General features: G+C 38.8%; 1 protein-coding gene across 1 annotated transcript in view; it reads left to right on the top strand.

The window, feature by feature from the left end:
• Positions 1–21,686, top strand: part of LOC128697360 (hemocytin) — a 444,623-nt gene that overhangs the window by 186,237 nt on the left and 236,700 nt on the right. The window contains exons 50-52 of the mRNA XM_070093851.1: positions 3,749–3,885; positions 5,425–5,583; positions 12,085–12,224. Of these exons, the coding sequence (XP_069949952.1) occupies positions 3,749–3,885; positions 5,425–5,583; positions 12,085–12,224 (436 nt within the window). The remainder of the gene's footprint in view (positions 1–3,748; positions 3,886–5,424; positions 5,584–12,084; positions 12,225–21,686) is intronic.

The raw sequence follows: 21,686 nt of genomic DNA on the forward strand, positions 1-21,686 counted from the left end.
TATGTGGTATGTGTGCACCACATAAAACAAATCCTCCAGCACACAGTGTATAATGAGAGAAAAAACTGAGACCATGATTTTCGATTAAAACAGCGACTTTGCAGTGTTTTTCGTATGTTTTTTATAGTTGTATTTGAGATTTCTTGGTCTTATTTGATAGAATGGAAGATATATCACAGAAGTAGAGATTATTTTGATTGGTTTTAATAGTGGAAATGGCTTGAAACTGAGCTCAAAGTAGCGGAAATGTTAAATTTTTGTCGATGTTCAAGAGTAAACAAACGACCTCACACGTCTAATACACACCAGTTGGTGGGTCTAATATACATTCACAAATGTTATGATGATATTTATACAATTATTACAATATTGCATAACAGTAAATGTTCTATTTTTTGGTTTAAATAAAAATTCATTATGTGAATAAAAAATCAAAATGGAATTCATTTGTAAAGCCTGAAAACATAACTAATGAGCAGAGGAAATGTTAGTTTAGTGCCAGGAATGCTTGCATTGTTTATTCTGGACCCTATTTTGAAATTAGAATATTTTGAACTTTGTGTTAAATTGGCCAAATTACCAATTTCCGATCACTTTATTTTGTAGTTGAAACAGTTGACTGGGCGATTTCTTGTGCTCAATCGATGGAATAGAAGTAATACTAGTGACATAGCTAAGAATTTGGTCGACTGGAATAATGTAATTGGCCTAAAATCGGAGTCAAAGTCGGCAAAATCGCTGATTCGTAAATATCGCTGACACATAAAAATTCGCAAGAGCATAATTTCGTCAATTTTCCATCAAATTTCGTACTTTTTGTTTTATTACCTTCAGAAAAAGATTCTCTACCATTTCATAAGAAAAAAACAAAATTTTTGTTTGAAAACTCTTGGACACTGATGCACCCTTTGAAATTTGGCCTCTGAACCCTGAAAGGGTTAAAATCTAAGTTATTTTTTTTATTTATTATCACACTGGCTGATTCCCACCAAGGCAGGGTGGCCCGAAAAAGAAAAACTTTCACCATCATTCACTCCATCACTGTCTTGCCAGAAGGGTGCTTTACACTACAGTTTTTAAACTGCAACATTAAAAACTGTAGTGTAAGTATAACTGCAAAAAATTGATCTACCATTTGAACTTTCTTTGAATACATGTGGTAATATGCATATGGCAGCTCTCTCTAAATATTGTCTAATCTGCCAAACTTTCTGCATATACAGTAGGGCCCCGCTTTATGGCATTCTGCTAATACAGCGATTTCAAATTATGACCAAAACTTGCTATACGGCGAGCAGTCTTTCTAATACCACATGCCCCACCCAGTTTGTTTACATTCTCTGTGAGCACAACTCTCTATTATGTCTGGAAATTTTCCAAAATTTCAAGTATTTTAAAGTTATTACATATTTTATATGTACTCTGATAATTATACTTATGTGTACCTGTACCTAAATATACTTACACATTGTGCTGGCATGCAGGTACACATTAAATTCACTAAGTCTCTCTACTCTTGACGCCATATAATCATCTCTTGGGTGCATAAAATGTCATATATTACGTTAATATAGACATTCCCATTAATCCATCTATGATATTTTTTTCAAAATTACATAATAAACATGCTACGTAACATGTACACATGATGCATACACCCACAGTATAAAAACTGACATAAATATGAGATTTGTTTGCCAAGCGGTTTGTAGGAGTGTTGGAAGAATTACATTTTCTCTAGTCAAACACCAGTTACTTAACTAGAAAAATATTTCTTTCATATGCCTTCACTCTATCTATAGCTATTCACAACCCTTGTGGGTTTAGCACTTCTTTTTAATTAGGATTATAATAATAATAATAATTTGTAATAATAATAATAGCTTGTTATAATAATAATTGGTAGTAATAATAATACACCTACCATCCGACTTATGAACGAGTTCAGTTCCGAGAAACCGGTCGTAAGTCGAAATTGACGTAAGTCGATCTTTACCACTGAATATCAACATCACATTTTTGTAATGACTTTATTTTATTGTTTTATTTTGGTATTTCATGTTTTACTTTATTTTTATGCTGTTAGTACTGTATTTTATACTGTAAGGTTTAGGATAAACACTGTGTACAACACAAATAGTGGTTTATTTCCCAGAAATCTGGCATAAAAAACACGGTCGTAAGTCGAGTGGTCGTGTGTCGAGCAGGTCGTAAGTCGGATGGTAGGTGTAATAATAACTGTCAGAGCATCATTCCTTCTAAAAATGATGTTACATGAGAATGGAAGTGTTGGTCTTTATTTATTCTACTGTACCACTGTGGAGACAACTTGTACACAATGTAAGTTGTTTGTATGAACATGTATCAACCATAACCAGATGCATTTTTTTACATAAGTACTCGGCGACTCTGTCCTCTTACTCGTTCTCTCTCTCTCTCTCTCTCTCTCTCTCTCGTTTATTCGTTTTTATCTCGCCTACTCACCTCTCACCCTACATTAAGAATACAAATATTTTAAGGTAAGTAATGAGTGTACTGTACAGTGGACCCTTGTTTTTCATAATTAATCCATTCCAGAGTGTGACTAATGGCGAAATTGACGATTTGCGAAACCATTTTACCCATGAGAAATAATGTGAATCCATTTAATCCGTTCCAGATACCCAGAAGTATTAACAGAAATTTTTTTTTTTACCATAAAGATAGATTTACATGCACAAAAGAATGAACATTCAGCATGGCACCTACCTTTACTGAAGGCTGTTGTTGGTGGATGGAAGACAGGGAGGAGGGGAGAGGGAAGAGAGGTTATTCTTTGGAATGAGAATCCCCCTCCATAAGGACTCTAGGTACCAAGTCCTTATCTGGGGTCACTTCCCTTCTTTGTTTTTTAATGCCACAAATCTTTCCATCCTACTCCACATTGCACAAATCTCCATTACTACTACCCTCTACCACCATCACAACCACTACCACCCTCTTCCACCAAAGGGTTAAAAACCCGTAAAACAGACTGCGGAGTTTGGGGGGCCTTGCCTATCCTCAGGAAAATCGGCAAAAATCGAATATTTCCACTATTTTGAGCCCAATTTCAAGCTACTTCCAGTTCTGAAACCAGCCAAAATCATCTATATTTCAGTAGTATATCTTCCATTCTATCAAATGATACCAAGAAAGAGATAATAAAGCTATAAAAGTCATCCTAGAAATTGCCTCAGAGTTTTACCATCATGCACTGTGTGGGGTAGGATTCTTTTTTATTTTATGCACACTCACTGCACAGAACCATTCTCTCATATGTAGGCCAAAATTTACTGCTCACACCTTATCTGAGGGAGCTGTGCTCAAAATATAGATCTGCATGAGTGACCCTGGTATCAGTAACATACATCTAACTGACAGCCATTTAAAGGGTTAAATTGCTACCTCTTATTATATAATCTATTTTATTTGCATGCAAGAATCATTCATGTTGAACTATCACACAAAACTTAAAATACACATTAAAATTTCTATTCTAATACTTGTACTAGAGTTGGTATTAGTTTTAGTCTGCCTGAAATACTTCACATAAGGAACTTTTCCTAGAATGTACAGAAAGATGTAATTCCAGAGCTGAATCAATACCCTGTAATTTCAGGAAATAAAATCCCCTTGACCCCAGACTTACAGAGATGTCTGGTGTTTGTTAGATGCAGTAATTATATTATCTGTGAGTAATTGTTGTATAATGTGTATATATTTGCAGGTGCAATGAATGGTCACCATACTTTAGAAGCTCAAAGAAAGACAGTGAAGGGGTAATATTAACTTTGGACATACTTAGTATGCGCAAAGATTTTGAATGCAGACTTCCTGCTAATGCAACTTGCAGGGAGGTCCGGAGTAAGTAACAAAAGCAAAGTTGTCATGTACATATATTATGAAGATGAATTAATACAATTCTTCATGCTGCCCTCAGGTCAATTACATATGTTGTAAGCGTGTTAGATAGGAGTGAATGGAGACAAATGGTATTTGGGACCTGACGATCTGTTGGAGCGTGAGCAGGGTAATATTTAGTGAAGGGATTCAGGGAAACTGGTTATTTTTATATAGCCGGACTTGAGTCCTGGAAATGGGAAATACAATGCCTGCACTCTAAAGGAGGGGTTTGGGATATTGGCAGTTTGGAGAGATATATTGTGTATTTTTATACATATATGCTTCTAAGACCTCTTCTCCTGTATATATTACTAAATGTAAAAGGAGAAACTTTCGTTTTTCCTTTTGGGCCACCCTGCCTTGGTGGGATACGGCCAGTGTGTTGAAAGAAAGAAAGATATACTTCTAAACTGTTGTATTCTGGGCACCTCTGTAAAAACAGTGATTATGTGTGAGTGAGGTGAAAGTGTTGAATGATGATGAAAGTATTTTCTTTTTGGGGATTTTCTTTCTCTTTGGGTCACCCTGCCTCGGTGGGAGACGACCAACTTGTTGAAAAAAAAAAAATAATCAATATGGGTAATATTATTTCTTATTAATTTTAAAATTACTGTATTACAAAGACTAGTTTTTTAACTTTAGTCCTGTCCATAATGCTGTGTATGCTGTGACCTTTTCAAAGAATGTAATGCAGTTGGTGACCTCTGGCCTATGTAAAAGTCTTCATGCATACCTGAAATACACAACTATATAAAATTTTGGTAGCAAGTTCATACCAGAAGATTCATGCCAACAGCTGCCTGTTCTCAACTGGGTGTCTTGAAGTCTGTGCTGTAACTGTGATTTAGAGGGTTTATGTAACAGTGATGAATAACCCTGAAAATCTTTATGAATTAAATAATAAGGATATTCAGGAGGGCACCACTTATACAGCAGGTTGGGTTCCAGGCTACTGTATGTGCATGTTGTATCCTAGTGGGAGAACTGAGGTGCTCGTTGTTTTCATATTGTAGTGCCACAATAAATGTAAGATTATGTAAGGTCTAAGCATTTAATAATAAAGTATGGAATAAAATACGAGTTACATAGAGACATCCTGCAAATTCATGGGTGTACTAACAGATCTTGATGCCTTCAGTTTTTTATGTTTGGACTGATTTTATATTAGAGCCATTGTACTGAGGTCAGACATGCTGATAACTTGCTCACTGGTTAGGAAAAATATAAAGTAAGACGTTAGATTGATGTAGTGCTCACCCTAAACTTGTAAAATGTCATGTACAGTAGATCAGGGTAGCAACACAATGTGGCATCTCTAAGTTTTGCTGATAAAAATTAATTATTTAAACGGTATCATCAGCTGTAGTCTGCACAGATAACTAATTGTAATATATTTTTTTAATAATTTATTATTTATTGTTGATAATATTCTTGGTTATAATTTTCATATAAAGTTAGAATGTTATATTGACAGAAATTCATTGCTACATCCATTTACAGCAAAGACTCCTGCTGATAATCTCCAACAAAATCTAGTCTGTAATGCTGTGGAAGGTCTTATATGTTTAAATAAAGAAAATGATGAAGATTGTTATAACTATGAAATATCATTCTTCTGTGAATGTGAGGAAACTACAGTTCTTTCATCTACCACTGTCAGTAAGTAATGCTTACAGTAATCTTTTAATGAATGTTGCTGAGTTACTACTTCTTATCTGTTAAAGCACTTTTTTTACATAAGTTCTTTTCCATCAGGGTAGGGTGACCCATAGAAGAAAATTGTCTGCATCACTCATTAGCTATCTGTCTTTCCAAAGGGGCATGGACATCATAATTCAAGTGAACCACTGAGTGTATGATCCACAGAGTGTAGGCACTGTACTTCCCTCTTTCAGAACTCTAGTTCAGTTAGCTGATTTCCCTGAATTCCTTCACAGATGTTAGCTTGCTCACACTCCAACAGCATGTCAAATCCTACATAACTCTTTCATCCATGCTCTCAGATCTAACCTGTCTGCTACATGCTTAAACCCTCTCATTCAAGATCTCCTTAACCTTTTCAGTGTCAGTCCCATTATATAACTGCTTTGAAGCTAGTGTTGGTTCTGTAGTACTACACCATGAGCTCAGCTCACTCAGATAAGCTGTGAGCAGTAAATTTGGGCCTAGATATGAAAGAATGGATCTATGTGGTAAGTGTGCACCGTATAATCGAAATTCCTGCAGCACACAGTGCATAATGAAAAAAACTGTGACTGTTGTATTTTTGGTTTAAAACAGTGACTTTACAGTGTATTTTTGTATGGTTTTTATGGCTGTATTCCCAGTTTCTTGGTCTCATTTGATAGAATGGAAGATAGGTTAGGTTAAGTCTGCCTGAAATGCCTCAGCATGATGTGGCTTTCTTTGTACCAATCAAATTATGAAATCTAAACACACATTGTAACCCTTGCAAAGAAATTAACTTTTTTTTTTTTTTTTTCCAACAAGTCGGCCGTCTCCCACCAAGGCAGGGTGACCCAAAAAAAAAAGAAAATCCCCAAAAAGAAAATACTTTCATCATTTTCATTTTTGTTTTTTGTCTATATATATTACAGAAATAGAGATAATTTTGATTGGTTTCAGGACTGAAAGTAGCTTGAAATTGAACTCAAAGTAGCAGAAATGTTCAATTTTTGCCAGTATACCAGGGTACGCAAATGATGTCACTTGTCTGATACGCATCCAGCTTGCTAGTCTAATATGCATTTAGGAATGCACTGACATAATTTATACAATTATTACAATAATACAGTAGTCTGCATAACAGTAAATCTTCTATTTTTTTGTGTGAATAAAAATTTAAAATGAAAAACAAGCATAATATAAGAGGACCCTGGAGATGTGACTAAGGAACAGAGGAAATATTTTTTTAGTTTAGTGTTTTAAATTGGAAATTTTTTAATTTTGTGTGAAATTAGCCAAATTACCGATTTCTGATCACTGTACGTATTAGGTAGTTGAAATAGGAAATTGGGTGGTTTCTTGTACTCAGTCGATAGAATAGAAGGAATACTAGTGAAATAGCTATGAATTTGGTCAACTGGAGCAGTGGAATTGGCCAAAATTAGGGCACAAATTGGGCAAAATCGCCGATGCATAAATATCATCGAAACCACTAACTTTGCAAGAGCATAATTCTGTAAGTTTTCCATCAAATTTCGTACTTTTGGTTTCATTACCTTTGGAAAAAGATTCTCTATTATTTCACAATTGTTTTTGTTTTTTAAATTATTTGACCCTGAGAGCAAGTTTGAAATCAAGGGTCTTGACCCCTGAAAAGGTTAATACCCTCTTTGCAACTTTTCTTAGCATGTCCATTACACCCTCCTTCTCTGTCCTTTCTGAATGCTTTAATCTCAACAGCCCATTCTCCACTTTGTGAAGTATGCTTTCATACCATCACACTAAATTAATACATGTTATTGTCATTCTCCACATAATCACGTCACACACTGATCTCAGACACGGCAACTCCCTAGTCTCTAGCCTCCTTGCTATGACATTCAGAGACGTGCCTCCCAGATTTCAAAATATAATACACCTACCATCTGACTTACGACCTGCTCGACATATGTCCACTCGACTTACGACCGTGCATCTGGCAGCTGGGCTGGGCCGGCTGATGCACACCACTGTACAATACTATTTGACAATACTCGCGGCGGCAATGCGTCATGCAGGCAGCATCAGTTTGAGTAACCCTGTCCTATCAGCAGCATCATACTATATTAACTGTATTAACTGGACAGTAAATTTCACCATGGCACTTTAGGGTATAGATTATACTACATTCTGGCAGGATGACACTACCAGTGGTATTCTCCCATTCCACTGTGTCGACAATACATAAAGATAACAGTAACATATGATACTGTATGTAATGTAAAATTTACAATACAGTTCACTACCATGTATATTTCAAGTCATAAAATTATAATAACATGATTGCCAATAAACCATGGTATGGGTGGGGATTGAACTCATGGCAAGTGAGTCATAAAACTCCAGGCCAGTGTGTAAACCGCTAGGCATATACCTAGATACTTAAGATTTATCCAACTAGGTATATATCAAGTTGGATGAAACTTATTGTAACCAGCTGGCCCAGTGGCTTATGCACTGGCCTGGAGTTTTATGACTCACTTGCCATGAGTTCAACCCCCACCCGTACTGTGGTTTACAATATATTTCTCCATACTCCCTCCCTCCAATCTGACATCCAGTCTTTCATTGCTTAGACTTTTTTTTGCACTTGCATCACCATAATACCAAGGCAGAAGAAAAAATAGTTTCAGGTGAACTATTGAATAACTCATTGGCCTGAGTGTGTTAGCAGAAAAATCTCTTACTTTGGGTTCTTAGCAAAGCTCCATGCACCCAGTCATAGGGATTGATCAAAGCCTGTCAGTGCTAGGCAGAAATACCCTGAACATTGTAGTCATAATATGCATCCAACAAATAATATTAGATAGGCAGCCATGTGTTATCCCAAGCATAGGTTTCCCTAGCACACACCATAAGGGATGTGTGAACCAAGCACTGGCATTAAAGCATATAAGTGAGCAATACTTTCACAAAGGAAAGGTGCTGTTTGTGGCCTTTACAGATTTGAAAAAGGCATAGGATAGCAAATAGGGTAGAGATGTGGCTGATGTTGCAAATGTATGGAATAACTGGAAGGCTATTAAAAGCTGTAAATAGTCTTTTTGGGGAGCGTAAGGCTCAGGTTAGGGTATGTAGGAGAGACGTGCTGTATGATCTTAAAGGATTAGTTTTTTTTTTTTTTTAACAAGTCGGCCGTCTCCCACCTAGGCAGGGCGACTCAAAAAGAAAGAAAATACCCAAAACGAAAATACTTTCATCATTCAACACTTTCACCTTACTCGTACATAATTACTGTTTTTGCAGAGGTGCCCAGATACAACAGCTTAGAAGTATATATAAAGATACAATATAAAAAGTGACCTGAAATAATATAATAAACTCCATATAGAATACAATATCAGGGCCCCAATTATATACACCTACCATCCAACTTACGACCTGCTCGACATACTACGACTCGACTTACGACCGTGTTTTTTATGCCAAATTTCTGGGAAATAAACAAGTGTTTGTGTTGTACACAGTGTTTATCCCAAACCCTATAGTATAAAATATAGTACTAACAGCATAAAAAGTAAAGTAAAACATGAAATACCAAAATAAAACAATAAAATAAAGTCATTACAAAAATGTTATGTTGATATTCAGTAGTAAAGTTTGACTTACGTCCGTTTCGACTTACGACCAGTTTCTCGGAACTGAACTCGGTCATAAGTCAGATGGTAGGTGTGTACACCACCCTCTTACACATCCCTCCAAACTGCCAATATCCCAAACCCCTCCTTTAAAGTGCAGGCATTGTACTTCCCATTTCCAGAACTCAAGTCCGGCTATATAAAAATAACCAGTTTCCCTGAATCCCTTCACTAAATATTACCCTGCTCACACTCCAACAGCTCATCAGGTCCCAAGAACCATTCGTCTACATTTGCTCCTATCTAACACACTCGTGCACATTTGCTGGAAGTCCACACCCCTCACCCACAAAACCTCCTTTACCCCCTCCCTCCAACCTTTTCGAAGAAGACCCCTACCCCACCTTCCTTCCCCTACAGATTTTCACGCTCTCCATGTCATTCTACTTTGACCCATTCTCTCTAAATGACCAAACCACCTCAACAAACCCTCTTCAGCCCTCTGACTAATACTTTTATTAACTCCACACCTTCTCCTAATTTCCACACTTCGAATTCTCTGCATAATATTTACACCACACATTGCCCTTAGACAGGACATCTCCACTGCCTCCAACCGCCTCCTCGCTGCAGCATTTACAACCCAAGCATCACACCCATATAAGTGTTTACCCATGAATATTATAGCAGTTAGAGAGAGGGAAAGCATTTTCCAGTAAAAGTGGACCTGAGACAGGTATGCTATCATCACGGTGGTTTAATGAGTTTATAGATGAGGATTTAAAAGAAGGGAATGCTAGAATGTTGGGGAGAGGTGCAAGCTTCAAAGATAATCTGACTGATGTAAAATGAAAATAGAAAGCGTGCTCTCTGGTAATGATATAATATTTTTGGGAGATTCAGAAAAGAGAAATTGCAGAAGTAAGTGAAATATGGAAATGTGTGTAAAAGGGAGAGGTTGATAGTGGACACAGAAATATGAAAGGTAATGAGTGTAAAAAAATTTACGCAATGAAAAATTGAATGTTATATTGGAGAGGAGTTTGGAGGAAATTAACCCTTTCAGGGTTTCAGACGTACTAGTACGGCTTACACACCAGGGTTTTGACGTACTAGTACGCCTAAATTCTAGCACCCTCAAATCTAGTGAGAGAAAGCTGGTAGGCCTACATATGAAAGAATGGGTCTATGTGGTCAGTGTGCGCACTATAAAAAAAAATCCTGCAGCACACCATGCGTAATGAGAAAAAAAAACTTTGACAGTGTTTTTGGTTTAAAACAGCGACTTTGCACTGTATTTTCGTATGGTATTTATGATGGTATTCTAGTTTTCCTGGTCCCATTTTATAGAATAGAAGACATATTACAGAAATTGAAACGATTTTGATTGGTTTTACAATGAAAAGTACCTTGAAATTGAGCTCAAATTAGCAGAAATCTTTGATTTTTGCCAAAGTTCAACAGTAAACAAATCATGCTATGCGTCCAATACACGTCAACTGGTGAGCGTAATATTCTTTCACAAGTGCGCTGATATTATTTATACCATTTCTACACTAATGCAGTAGTCTGCATAACAGTAAATCTTCTATTTTTTGTGAGAATAAAAATTCAAAGTGGAAAGCAAAAGAATGTAAGAGGGGCCTTGAGACGTGACTAATGAACAGAGGAAATGTTATTTTAGTGCCAGGAATGTCTTTATTGTTTATTCTGAACCCTATTCGGAAATTGGCATCTTTTGAAATTTGTGAAATTGGCAAAATTGCTAAATTCTGACCACTTTATTGGATAGTTGATATCGGTAAATGGGTGGTTTCTTGTGCTCATTCGATAGGAAAAATGGAGTTCTAGCGAAATAGTTATGATTTTTGTCAACTAGTGCACTGGAATTGGCCAAAAACAAGGCTCAAAGTGGGCAAAATTGCCGATTTGTAAACATCATCGAGACCACTATCTTCACGAGAGCATAATTTCGTAAGTTTTCCATCAAATTTCATACTTTTGGTGTCATTATGATCATGAAAAGATTCTCTATCTTTTCATAAGATTCTTTTTTTTTTTTTTTTTTTTTTTTAAATTTGGCTACCCTGAGAACAAGTCTCGGAGAGGGCCTGGCGACCCTGAAAGGGTTAAAATACTGTAGTGTATAAATCTAAGGTATATGGGACATCCAAGGAGGTGTATGAAAATGGAAGTTTTGAGAGGTGGCTCATTTATCCAGCAACCCTAGGATCTGGGAGGTAAACAGGTATGGCTAGAGAAATAGAAGGATAACTCCAAATTCTACAGATCAAGAGGCCTTCACAAGCATCACAGCATCCTTTCCCTTGAATGAGCTTACAGAGCACAAAGTAGAAGTGGGTAAATCTGCCATGAAAGATGGTTAACCTTTGAAGCAAAAGGTGGAAATAGATACAAAAAAATGAAGTGCAAACTGGCGGAAACAAAGTAGGTGGAGTTGCGAAAGATGGTGGTCTATTGGATCTCCGAAGTTATTCAAGGCAAAATTGGATAGTTGGACTAGAGTTTTTGAAGTTTGACACCTTCACTTTGAAAAATAAGTGATGTTGCAGATCATTGGATTAGGGAATTCTAGTGAATGTGTTTCACTTTGGGTTATACTATCTTGGTGGGAAATGGTCAGTATGATAAAAATATGTACAGTATATATTTTGCTAGTATGCATAATGTACAATATATGCGGTGAATTTTTTGGCAAGACAGTGAAAATGTTTCTTTTTTGAGTCACCCTGCCTTGGTGGGAGACGGCCACCTTGTTAAAAAGAAAAAAATGTGTATATAAACATGTAATATTTTTGCTATACTGAATACAGTATACTGCATATATTATACTGTGTAAGATTTTTTTACGTCTTAGCATTTGGATCCACTACTACTTTGACACCCTGTGATGCTTGGTCCCCATGGATCACTGACTATAAATCATGGCAGACTGAGAGTGACCGTGACTTCACAACTCTCCAGCATCTTCAAGAACACTATCAGTTTTGTCTTGAGGTCAGTGTGTGTGTAGGTAAACAGTACGTGATAGCCTCTTTAGCTGTTTGTTTACTTTATGAGTTTAGAGTCTGTAGTTTTCCTGTTATCCCAAAATCAGAAAAAAAAAATTGAATTCAGAATGATTTCCAGTAGTTTAAATTTTCTGAATAAGAGCAAAAAATAAATTTTATACCATGACATCTCTAATTAGGCATTTTCAAAATGAAATAGTGGTTCCTAATATTTAGAGTAACTTCAGAAATTTGTTGTTAATTTCTTTTTGAAAGAGAGAAAGTTCTGAATGTCATTACAGATAATATCTGTCTCATGCTTCTGGCCATAAATTGACATTTTAGTAATGATGAACATTTAAAATAATTGAAAATCTGATGAAAATGATGACAGGTTCCCTATGTTGTACCTGAAAACCTAAGTGAAAGAGTTTTTTATATAAGTTCGGGTGAGATATAAGCGACTATTGGCAGAAAGGTGGGCTAGTGCAAAGATGAGTAGTGGGGGGGTTGAAGAGGGTTGGAATAGTTTTAAAAATGCAGTATTAGAATGTGGGGCAGAAGTTTGTGGTTATAGGAGGGTGGGGGCAGGAGGAAAGAGGAGTGATTGGTGGAATGATGAAGTAAAGGGTGTGATAAAAGAGAAAAAGGTAGCTTATGAGAGGTTTTTACAAAGCAGAAGTGTTATAAGAAGAGCAGAGTATATGGAGAGTAAAAGAAAGGTAAAGAGAGTGGTGAGAGAGTGCAAAAGGAGAGCAGATGATAGAGTGGGAGAGGCACTGTCAAGAAATTTTAATGAAAATAAGAAAAAATTTTGGAGTGAGTTAAACAAGTTAAGAAAGCCTAGGGAAAATATGGATTTGTCAGTTAAAAACAGAGTAGGGGAGTTAGTAGATGGGGAGATGGAGGTATTGGGAAGATGGCGAGAATATTTTGAGGAACTTTTAAATGTTAAGGAAGAAACAGAGGCAGTAATTTCATGCACTGGTCAGGGAGGTATACCATCTTTTAGGAGTGAAGAAGAGCAGAATGTAAGTGTGGGGGAGGTACGTGAGGCATTACGTAAAATGAAAGGGGGTAAAGCAGCTGGAACTGATGGGATCATGACAGAAATGTTAAAAGCAGGGGGGGATATAGTGTTGGAGTGGTTGGTACTTTTGTTTAATAAATGTATGAAAGAGGGGAAGGTACCTAGGGATTGGCAGAGAGCATGTATAGTCCCTTTATATAAAGGGAAAGGGGACAAAAGAGACTGTAAAAATTATAGAGGAATAAGCTTACTGAGTATACCAGGAAAAGTGTACGGTAGGGTTATAATTGAAAGAATTAGAGGTAAGACAGAATGTAGGATTGCGGATGAGCAAGGAGGTTTTAGAGTGGGTAGGGGATGTGTAGATCAGGTGTTTACATTGAAGCATATATGTGAACAGTATTTAGATAAAGATAGGGAAGTTTTTATTGCATTTATGGATTTAGAAAAGGCATATGATAGAGTGGATAGAGGAGCAATGTGGCAGATGTTGCAAGTATATGGAATAGGTGGTAAGTTATTAAATGCTGTAAAGAGTTTTTATGAGGATAGTGAGGCTCAGGTTAGGGTGTGTAGAAGAGAGGGAGACTACTTCCCGGTAAAAGTAGGTCTTAGACAGGGATGTGTAATGTCACCATGGTTGTTTAATATATTTATAGATGGGGTTGTAAAGGAAGTAAATGCTAGGGTGTTTGGGAGAGGGGTGGGATTAAATTATGGGGAATCAAATTCAAAATGGGAATTGACACAGTTACTTTTTGCTGATGATACTGTGCTTATGGGAGATTCTAAAGAAAAATTGCAAAGGTTAGTGGATGAGTTTGGGAATGTGTGTAAAGGTAGAAAGTTGAAAGTGAACATAGAAAAGAGTAAGGTGATGAGGGTGTCAAATGATTTAGATAAAGAAAAATTGGATATCAAATTGGGGAGGAGGAGTATGGAAGAAGTGAATGTTTTCAGATACTTGGGAGTTGATGTGTCGGCGGATGGATTTATGAAGGATGAGGTTAATCATAGAATTGATGAGGGAAAAAAGGTGAGTGGTGCGTTGAGGTATATGTGGAGTCAAAAAACGTTATCTATGGAGGCAAAGAAGGGAATGTATGAAAGTATAGTAGTACCAACACTCTTATATGGGTGTGAAGCTTGGGTGGTAAATGCAGCAGCGAGGAGACGGTTGGAGGCAGCGGAGATGTCCTGTTTAAGGGCAATGTGTGGTGTAAATATTATGCAGAAAATTCGGAGTGTGGAAATTAGGAGAAGGTGTGGAGTTAATAAAAGTATTAGTCAGAGGGCAGAAGAGGGGTTGTTGAGGTGGTTTGGTCATTTAGAGAGAATGGATCACAGTAGAATGACATGGAAAGCATATAAATCTATAGGGGAAGGAAGGCGGGGTAGGGGTCGTCCTCGAAAGGGTTGGAGAGAGGGGGTAAAGGAGGTTTTGTGGGTAAGGGGCTTGGACTTCCAGCAAGCGTGCGTGAGCGTGTTAGATAGGAGTGAATGGAGACGAATGGTACTTGGGACCTGACGATCTGTTGGAGTGTGAGCAGGGTAATATTTAGTGAAGGGATTCAGGGAAACCGGTTATTTTCATATAGTCGGACTTGAGTCCTGGAAATGGGAAGTACAATGCCTGCACTTTAAAGGAGGGGTTTGGGATATTGGCAGTTTGGAGGGATATGTTGTGTATCTTTATATGTTTATGCTTCTAGACTGTTGTATTCTGAGCACCTCTGCAAAAACAGTGATAATGTGCGAGTGTGGTGAAAGTGTTGAATGATGATGAAAGTATTTTCTTTTTGGGGATTTTCTTTCTTTTTTGGGTCACCCTGCCTCGGTGGGAGACGGCCGACTTGTTGGAAAAAAAAAAAAAAAAAAAAAAAAAATGTATATAATAATTGCAAAGCAGCATATTTGCTTTTTATTTGTATAGTTAGTTTAATGTCTTTATTATGTACCCCAGACCCATCCTGTGGGCGGTAGTCAAAAGATTACAGAGGTACATAATAGGTCCAGGGACTGGGCCCCAAAGTTTTGATAGCTGAACAAGTTACAAAGGTAATGAACTCCAGGTATATCTGGTCACAGTCATGACAAGTTACAAAGGTATTTACAGATTACAGAGGTACATAATAGGTCCAGGGACTGGGCCCCAAAGTTTTGATAGCTGAACAAGGTACAAAGGTAATGAATCATGTTAGTAAGTAAATTTACTTATGTGGATACATGGTTACAATCATGAACAAATTATAAAGTAATGAGCAATTCACATGTTCACACCCAGTCACAACTGTAATGAGTTATCGGTGCAGATACAGTGGAACCTCAAATATCAAACTGCTCCCAACTCAACCAATTATGTGAGTGTATTTTTCTAAGTGCTTTTATAAGTGTATTTTTGAGGGTCTGAAATGAACTAATCTAATTTACATTATTCCTTATGGGAATAAATTCGTTCGGTAATGGCACTCGAACAGCCGTCTGGAACGAAGAAAGTTCGATATTTGAGGTTCAACTGTATTTATTGTTGGGTGTCACACACACACACAAATAGGTGAGTACACTCACACATGAGCATACATACACACATGAGCATATACACTCACACGTGTATGAGTACACAAATACGCATGCAAGCACACACAAGCGTGCGCACACACAAGCGTGCGCACACACAAGCGTGCGCACACACAAGCGTGCGCACACACAAGCGTGCGCACACACACGCATGCACGCACGCACGCACGCACGCGCACACACACGCACACACACACACACACACACACACACACACACACACACACACACACACACACACACACACACACACACACACACACACATGAGCACATCAACCAAATAACTGCTGCAGCGTACGGGCGCCTGGCAAACCTGAGAATAGCGTTCCGATACCTTAATAAGGAATCATTCAAGACACTGTACACTGTGTATGTTAGGCCCATACTGGAGTATGCAGCACCAGTCTGGAACCCACACCTGGTCAAGCACGTCAAGAAGTTAGGGAAAGTACAAAGGTTTGCAACAAGGCTAGTCCCAGAGCTCAAGGGAATGTCGTACAAGGAAAGGTTAAGGGAAATCGGACTGACGACACTGGAGGACAGAAGGGTCAGGGGAGACATGATAATGACATACAAGATACTGCGGGGAATAGACAAGGTGGACAGAGATAGGATGTTCCAGAGAGGGGACACAGGGACAAGGGGTCACAACTGGAAGCTGAAGACTCAGACGAGTCACAGGGACGTTAGGACGTATTTCTTCAGTCATAGAGTTGTCAGCAAGTGGAATAGCCTAGCAAGTGAAGTAGTGGAGGCAGGAACCATACATAGTTTTAAGAAGAAACAGCAAACAGACTCAATGACTTCTTCTCCACTATAGGACAAAACCTTGCCAATAAAATCCCAAGCTCAGATACCCCACCAAATGACTACCTCACTGGCAACTACCCGAACACACTGTTCCTAGCTCCGACTAACCCATACGAAGTCTCCCTTATTATCAACACGCTAAAAAACAAGGCAGGAGATTTAAATACCTTACCACCCTTTATATACAAAAAAGTGTCACAAGTGCTATCACCAATCATTGCAACACTCTTTAACAAATCCATTGAATCCTCCACCTTCCCCACAGTACTCAAAATAGCAAGGGTCACCCCGATCCACAAAGGAGGAGACCAAACAGAGTTGAATAACTATAGGCCAATATCCAACTTACACCCTCTCTCAAAAATCTTCGAAAAATTAATTCATAAACGAATCTACTCCTACCTTATCTCCCAAAACATACTCAACCCCTGCCAATTTGGATTCAGGCCAAATAAAAATACTAATGATGCTATTATACACATGCTAGAACATATATACACTGCAATAGAGAAAAAAGAAGTCCCACTGGGGATCTTCATTGACTTACGTAAAGCTTTTGATACAGTTAACCATGACTTGCTCCACGTAAAATTGTCACACTATGGTATAAGAGGGCACTCCCTCAACTACCTCAAGTCATACCTCAGCAACAGAAGCCAATATGTGTATGCAAATGGGGCAAACTCTTCTGCACAACCAATTACAGTTGGTGTCCCACAGGGAAGTGTCCTTGGCCCTCTTCTCTTTCTCCTATACATAAATGACCTACCAAATGCTTCGCAATTACTCAAACCCACACTATTTGCAGATGACACTACATACGTCTTCTCCCACCCGAGCCCAGTCACGCTAGCCAATACTGTAAATACAGAATTACAGAAAATATCTACCTGGATGAGGACTAACAAACTTACACTAAACATTGACAAAACCTACTTCATTCAGTTTGGTAACAGAGCTACAGATGTCCCTCTTAACATAATGATAAACGGATCACCTATCACAAAGCTAACAGAGGGAAAATTCTTAGGAATCCACCTTGATAATAGACTCAAATTTCATACACATATACAACAAATTTCTAAGAAAATTTCCAAGACTGTAGGCATACTATCGAAGATACGGTACTATGCTCCACAGTCAGCCCTCCTGGCCCTATATCACTCTCTTATTTACCCCTATCTCACCTATGGAATTTGTGCATGGGGCTCAACAACAAGTAACCATCTCAGACCACTAATTACCCAACAAAAGGCTGCAGTTAGAATGATAACAAATTCTCACTATAGGCAGCACACTCCACCAATATTCAATACACTAAACCTATTCACCATACAAAACATTCATACTTATTACTGCACCTATTACATACATAGAACACTTAACTCTGATATTAACCCTCCCCTCAAACATCTCCTTGCCAACCTCAACAGAACACATGACCATAACACAAGGCACAGATCACTCTTTGATGTTCCTCGTGTCCATCTCACACTATGCAAAAACTCAATGCACATAAAAGGCCCTAAAATCTGGAACTCATTACCTGTAAATATAAAAGAAACACTACCTGTTTATAAATTCAAGTCTCTTCTCAAAGATCACTTACTCACCCAAAACCAAATAAATACTGAATAACTGAACCTTATAAATTGTATATCTTAAATGTTTCTCACAATTATATCACATAAATGTTAAACCTAAAACCCAATCTAACTTTATTATTTTTTAAATACACTACCTAACAGAATACTCCATTCTACTGAATGTACAACAATGCATACAACCATATGACCTGTCTTTGTAATACTCACTTGTGCTTTATAGTAATCTGTTTACATTAAAGTTTTATCACCGATGTCATCATTGCTTAGTTCATCTTAAGTTAATTTTAAGCCAGCCCGTAATGCTATGCATAGTATAAGTGGCTTTGGCATACTGCTCTTTTCTGTATTTTTTGTACCTCTGTATGTGTGCACAAATTTTTAAATAAATAAATAAATAAATAAATAAATAAAGCTCAGGAAGCAGAGAGAGAGAGGACCCAGTAGCGATCAGTGAAGAGGCAGGGCCAGGAGCTGAGTCTCGACCCCTGCAACCACAATTAGGTGAGTACAATTAGGTGAGTACACACACAACACGTCAAGAAATTAGAGAAAGTGCAAAGGTTTGCAACAAGGCTAGTTCCAGAACTAAGGGAATGTCCTATGAAGAAAGGTTAAGGGAAATCGATCTGACAACACTGGAGGACAGGAGGGTCAGGGGAGACATGATAACGACATACAAAATACTGCGTGGAATAAACAAGGTGGACAGAGACAGGATGTTCCAGAGATGGGACACAGAAACAAGGGGTCACAGTTGGAATCTGAAAACTCAGATGAGTCAAAGGGGATGTTAGGAAGTATTTCTTCAGTCATAGAGTAGTTAGGAAGTGGAATAGTCTGGCAAGTGATGTAGTGGAAGCAGGAACTATACATAGTTTTAAGACGGGGTATGATAAAGCTCATGGAGCAGGGGAGAGAGGACCTAGTAGCGGTCGGTGAAGAGGCGGGGCCAGGAGCTGAGTCTCGACCCCTGCAACCACAATTAGGTGAGTACACACACACACACAAGCACGCACACAAACACGCACACAAGCACGCACACAAGCATGTGCACACACACATGCACATACACATGCACACACACATGCACACACATGCACACACAAATGCGCACACACATGCACGTGCACACACACATGCACGTGCACACACACACACACACACACACACACACACACACACACACACACACACACACACACACACACACACACACACACACACACACACACACACACGCACACACACACACACACACATAACGGAAGGGATAGATTCAGAAGTGTCCTTGTTTGCAGATGATGTGAAGTTAATGAGAAGAATCAAATCGGATGAGGATCAGGCAGGACTACAAAGAGACCTGGACAGGCTACAAGCCTGGTCCAGCAACTGGCTCCTTGAGTTTAACCCTGCCAAATGCAAAGTCATGAAGATTGGGAAAGGGCAAAGAAGACCGCAGACACAATATAGTTTAGATGGCCAAAGACTGCAAACCTCACTCAAGGAAAAAGATCTGGGGGTGAGTATAATACCGAGCATATCTCCTGAGGCACACATCAATCAGATAACTGCTGCAGCATTCGGGCGCCTGGCAAACCTACGGATAGCGTTCCGATACCTCAGTAAGGATTCGTTCAAGACTCTGTATACCATTTACATCAGACCCATACTGGAGTATGCAGCACCAGTTTGGAATCCACACCTAGTCAAGCATGTCAAGAAATTAGAGAAAGTGCAAAGGTTTGCAACAAGACTAGTCCCAGAGCTACGGGGATTGTCCTACGAAGAAAGGTTGAGGGAAATCGGCCTGACGACACTGGAGGACAGGAGAGTCAGGGGAGACATGATAACGACATATAAAATACTGCACGGAATAGACAAGGTGGACAAAGACGGTATGTTCCAGAGAAGGGACACAGACACAAGAGGTCACAGTTGGAAGCTGAAGACTCAGATGAATCAAAGGGATGTTAGGAAGTATTTCTTCAGTCATAGAGTAGTCAGGCCGTGGAATAGCCTAGAAAGTGATGTAGTGGAGGCGGGAACCATACATAGTTTTAAGGCGAGGTATGATAAAGCTCATGGGGCAGGGAGAGAGAGGACCTAGTAGCAATCAGCAAAGAGGCAGGGCCAGGAGCTGTGAATCGACCCCTGCAACCACAAATAGGTGAGTACACACACACACACACACACAATCATTCAGGACCCTGTACACCGTGTACGTTAGGCCTATATTGGAGTATGCGGCACCAGTTTGGAACCCACACCTAGCCAAGCATGTAAAGAAACTAGAAAAAGTGCAAAGGTTTGCAACAAGACTAGTCCCAGAGCTAAGAGGTATGTCCTATGAGGAGAGGTTAAGGGAAATCAACCTGACGACACTGGAGGACAGGAGAGATAGGGGGGACATGATAACGACTTACAAAATACTGAGAGGAATTGACAAGGTGGACAAAGACAGGATGTTCCAGAGACTGGACACAGTAACAAGGGGACACAGTTGGAAGTTGAAGACACAGATGAATCAAAGGGATGTTAGGAAGTATTTCTTCAGCCACAGAGTAGTCAGGAAGTGGAATAGTTTGGGAAGCGATGTAGTGGAGTCAGGATCCATACATAGCTTTAAGCAGAGGTACGATAAAGCTCATGGTTCAGGGAGAGTGATCTAGTAGCGACCAGTGAAGAGGCGGGGCCAGGAGCTTGGACTCGACCCCTGCAACCTCAACTAGGTGAGTACAACTAGGTGAGTACACACACACACACACATAGACAAGGTGGACAAAGACAGGATGTTCCAGGGAGGGGACACAGAAACAAGAGGCCACAATTGGAAGTTGAAGACACAAATGAGTCAGAGAGATATTAGGAAGTATTTCTTCAGTCATAGAGTTGTAAGGCAGTGGAATAGCCTAGAAAATGACGTAGTGGAGGCAGGAACCATACACAGTTTTAAGACGAGGTTTGATAAAGCTCATGGAGTGGGGAGAGAGAGGGCCCAGTAGCAACCGGTGAAGAGGCGGGGCCAGGAGCTAAGACTCGACCCCTGCAACCACAAATAGGTGAGTACACACACACACGTACATACGTACATACTTATGTGGTAATGCTTTATTTACAGGGACCAGAGTCAGTATTTTTTCCAGAATGGTCTGTAATACACCACTGTGGATAAAATACACATACAGTGGACCCCCGGTTAACGATATTTTTTCACTCCAGAAGTATGTTCAGGTGCCAGTACTGACCGAATTTGTTCCCATAAGAAATATTGTGAAGTAGATTAGTCCATTTCAGACCCCCAAACATACACGTTCAAACGCACTTACATAAATACACTTACATAATTGGTCACATTCGGAGGTAATCGTTATGCGGGGGTCCACTGTATTTTGAACATTTCTGAGTGAGTTGTCTCTAAATTCATTAATTTTATCACACTCCAG

This window comes from Cherax quadricarinatus, chromosome 44, assembly GCF_038502225.1.
Source record: "Cherax quadricarinatus isolate ZL_2023a chromosome 44, ASM3850222v1, whole genome shotgun sequence".
NCBI classification, from domain to species: domain Eukaryota; kingdom Metazoa; phylum Arthropoda; class Malacostraca; order Decapoda; family Parastacidae; genus Cherax; species Cherax quadricarinatus.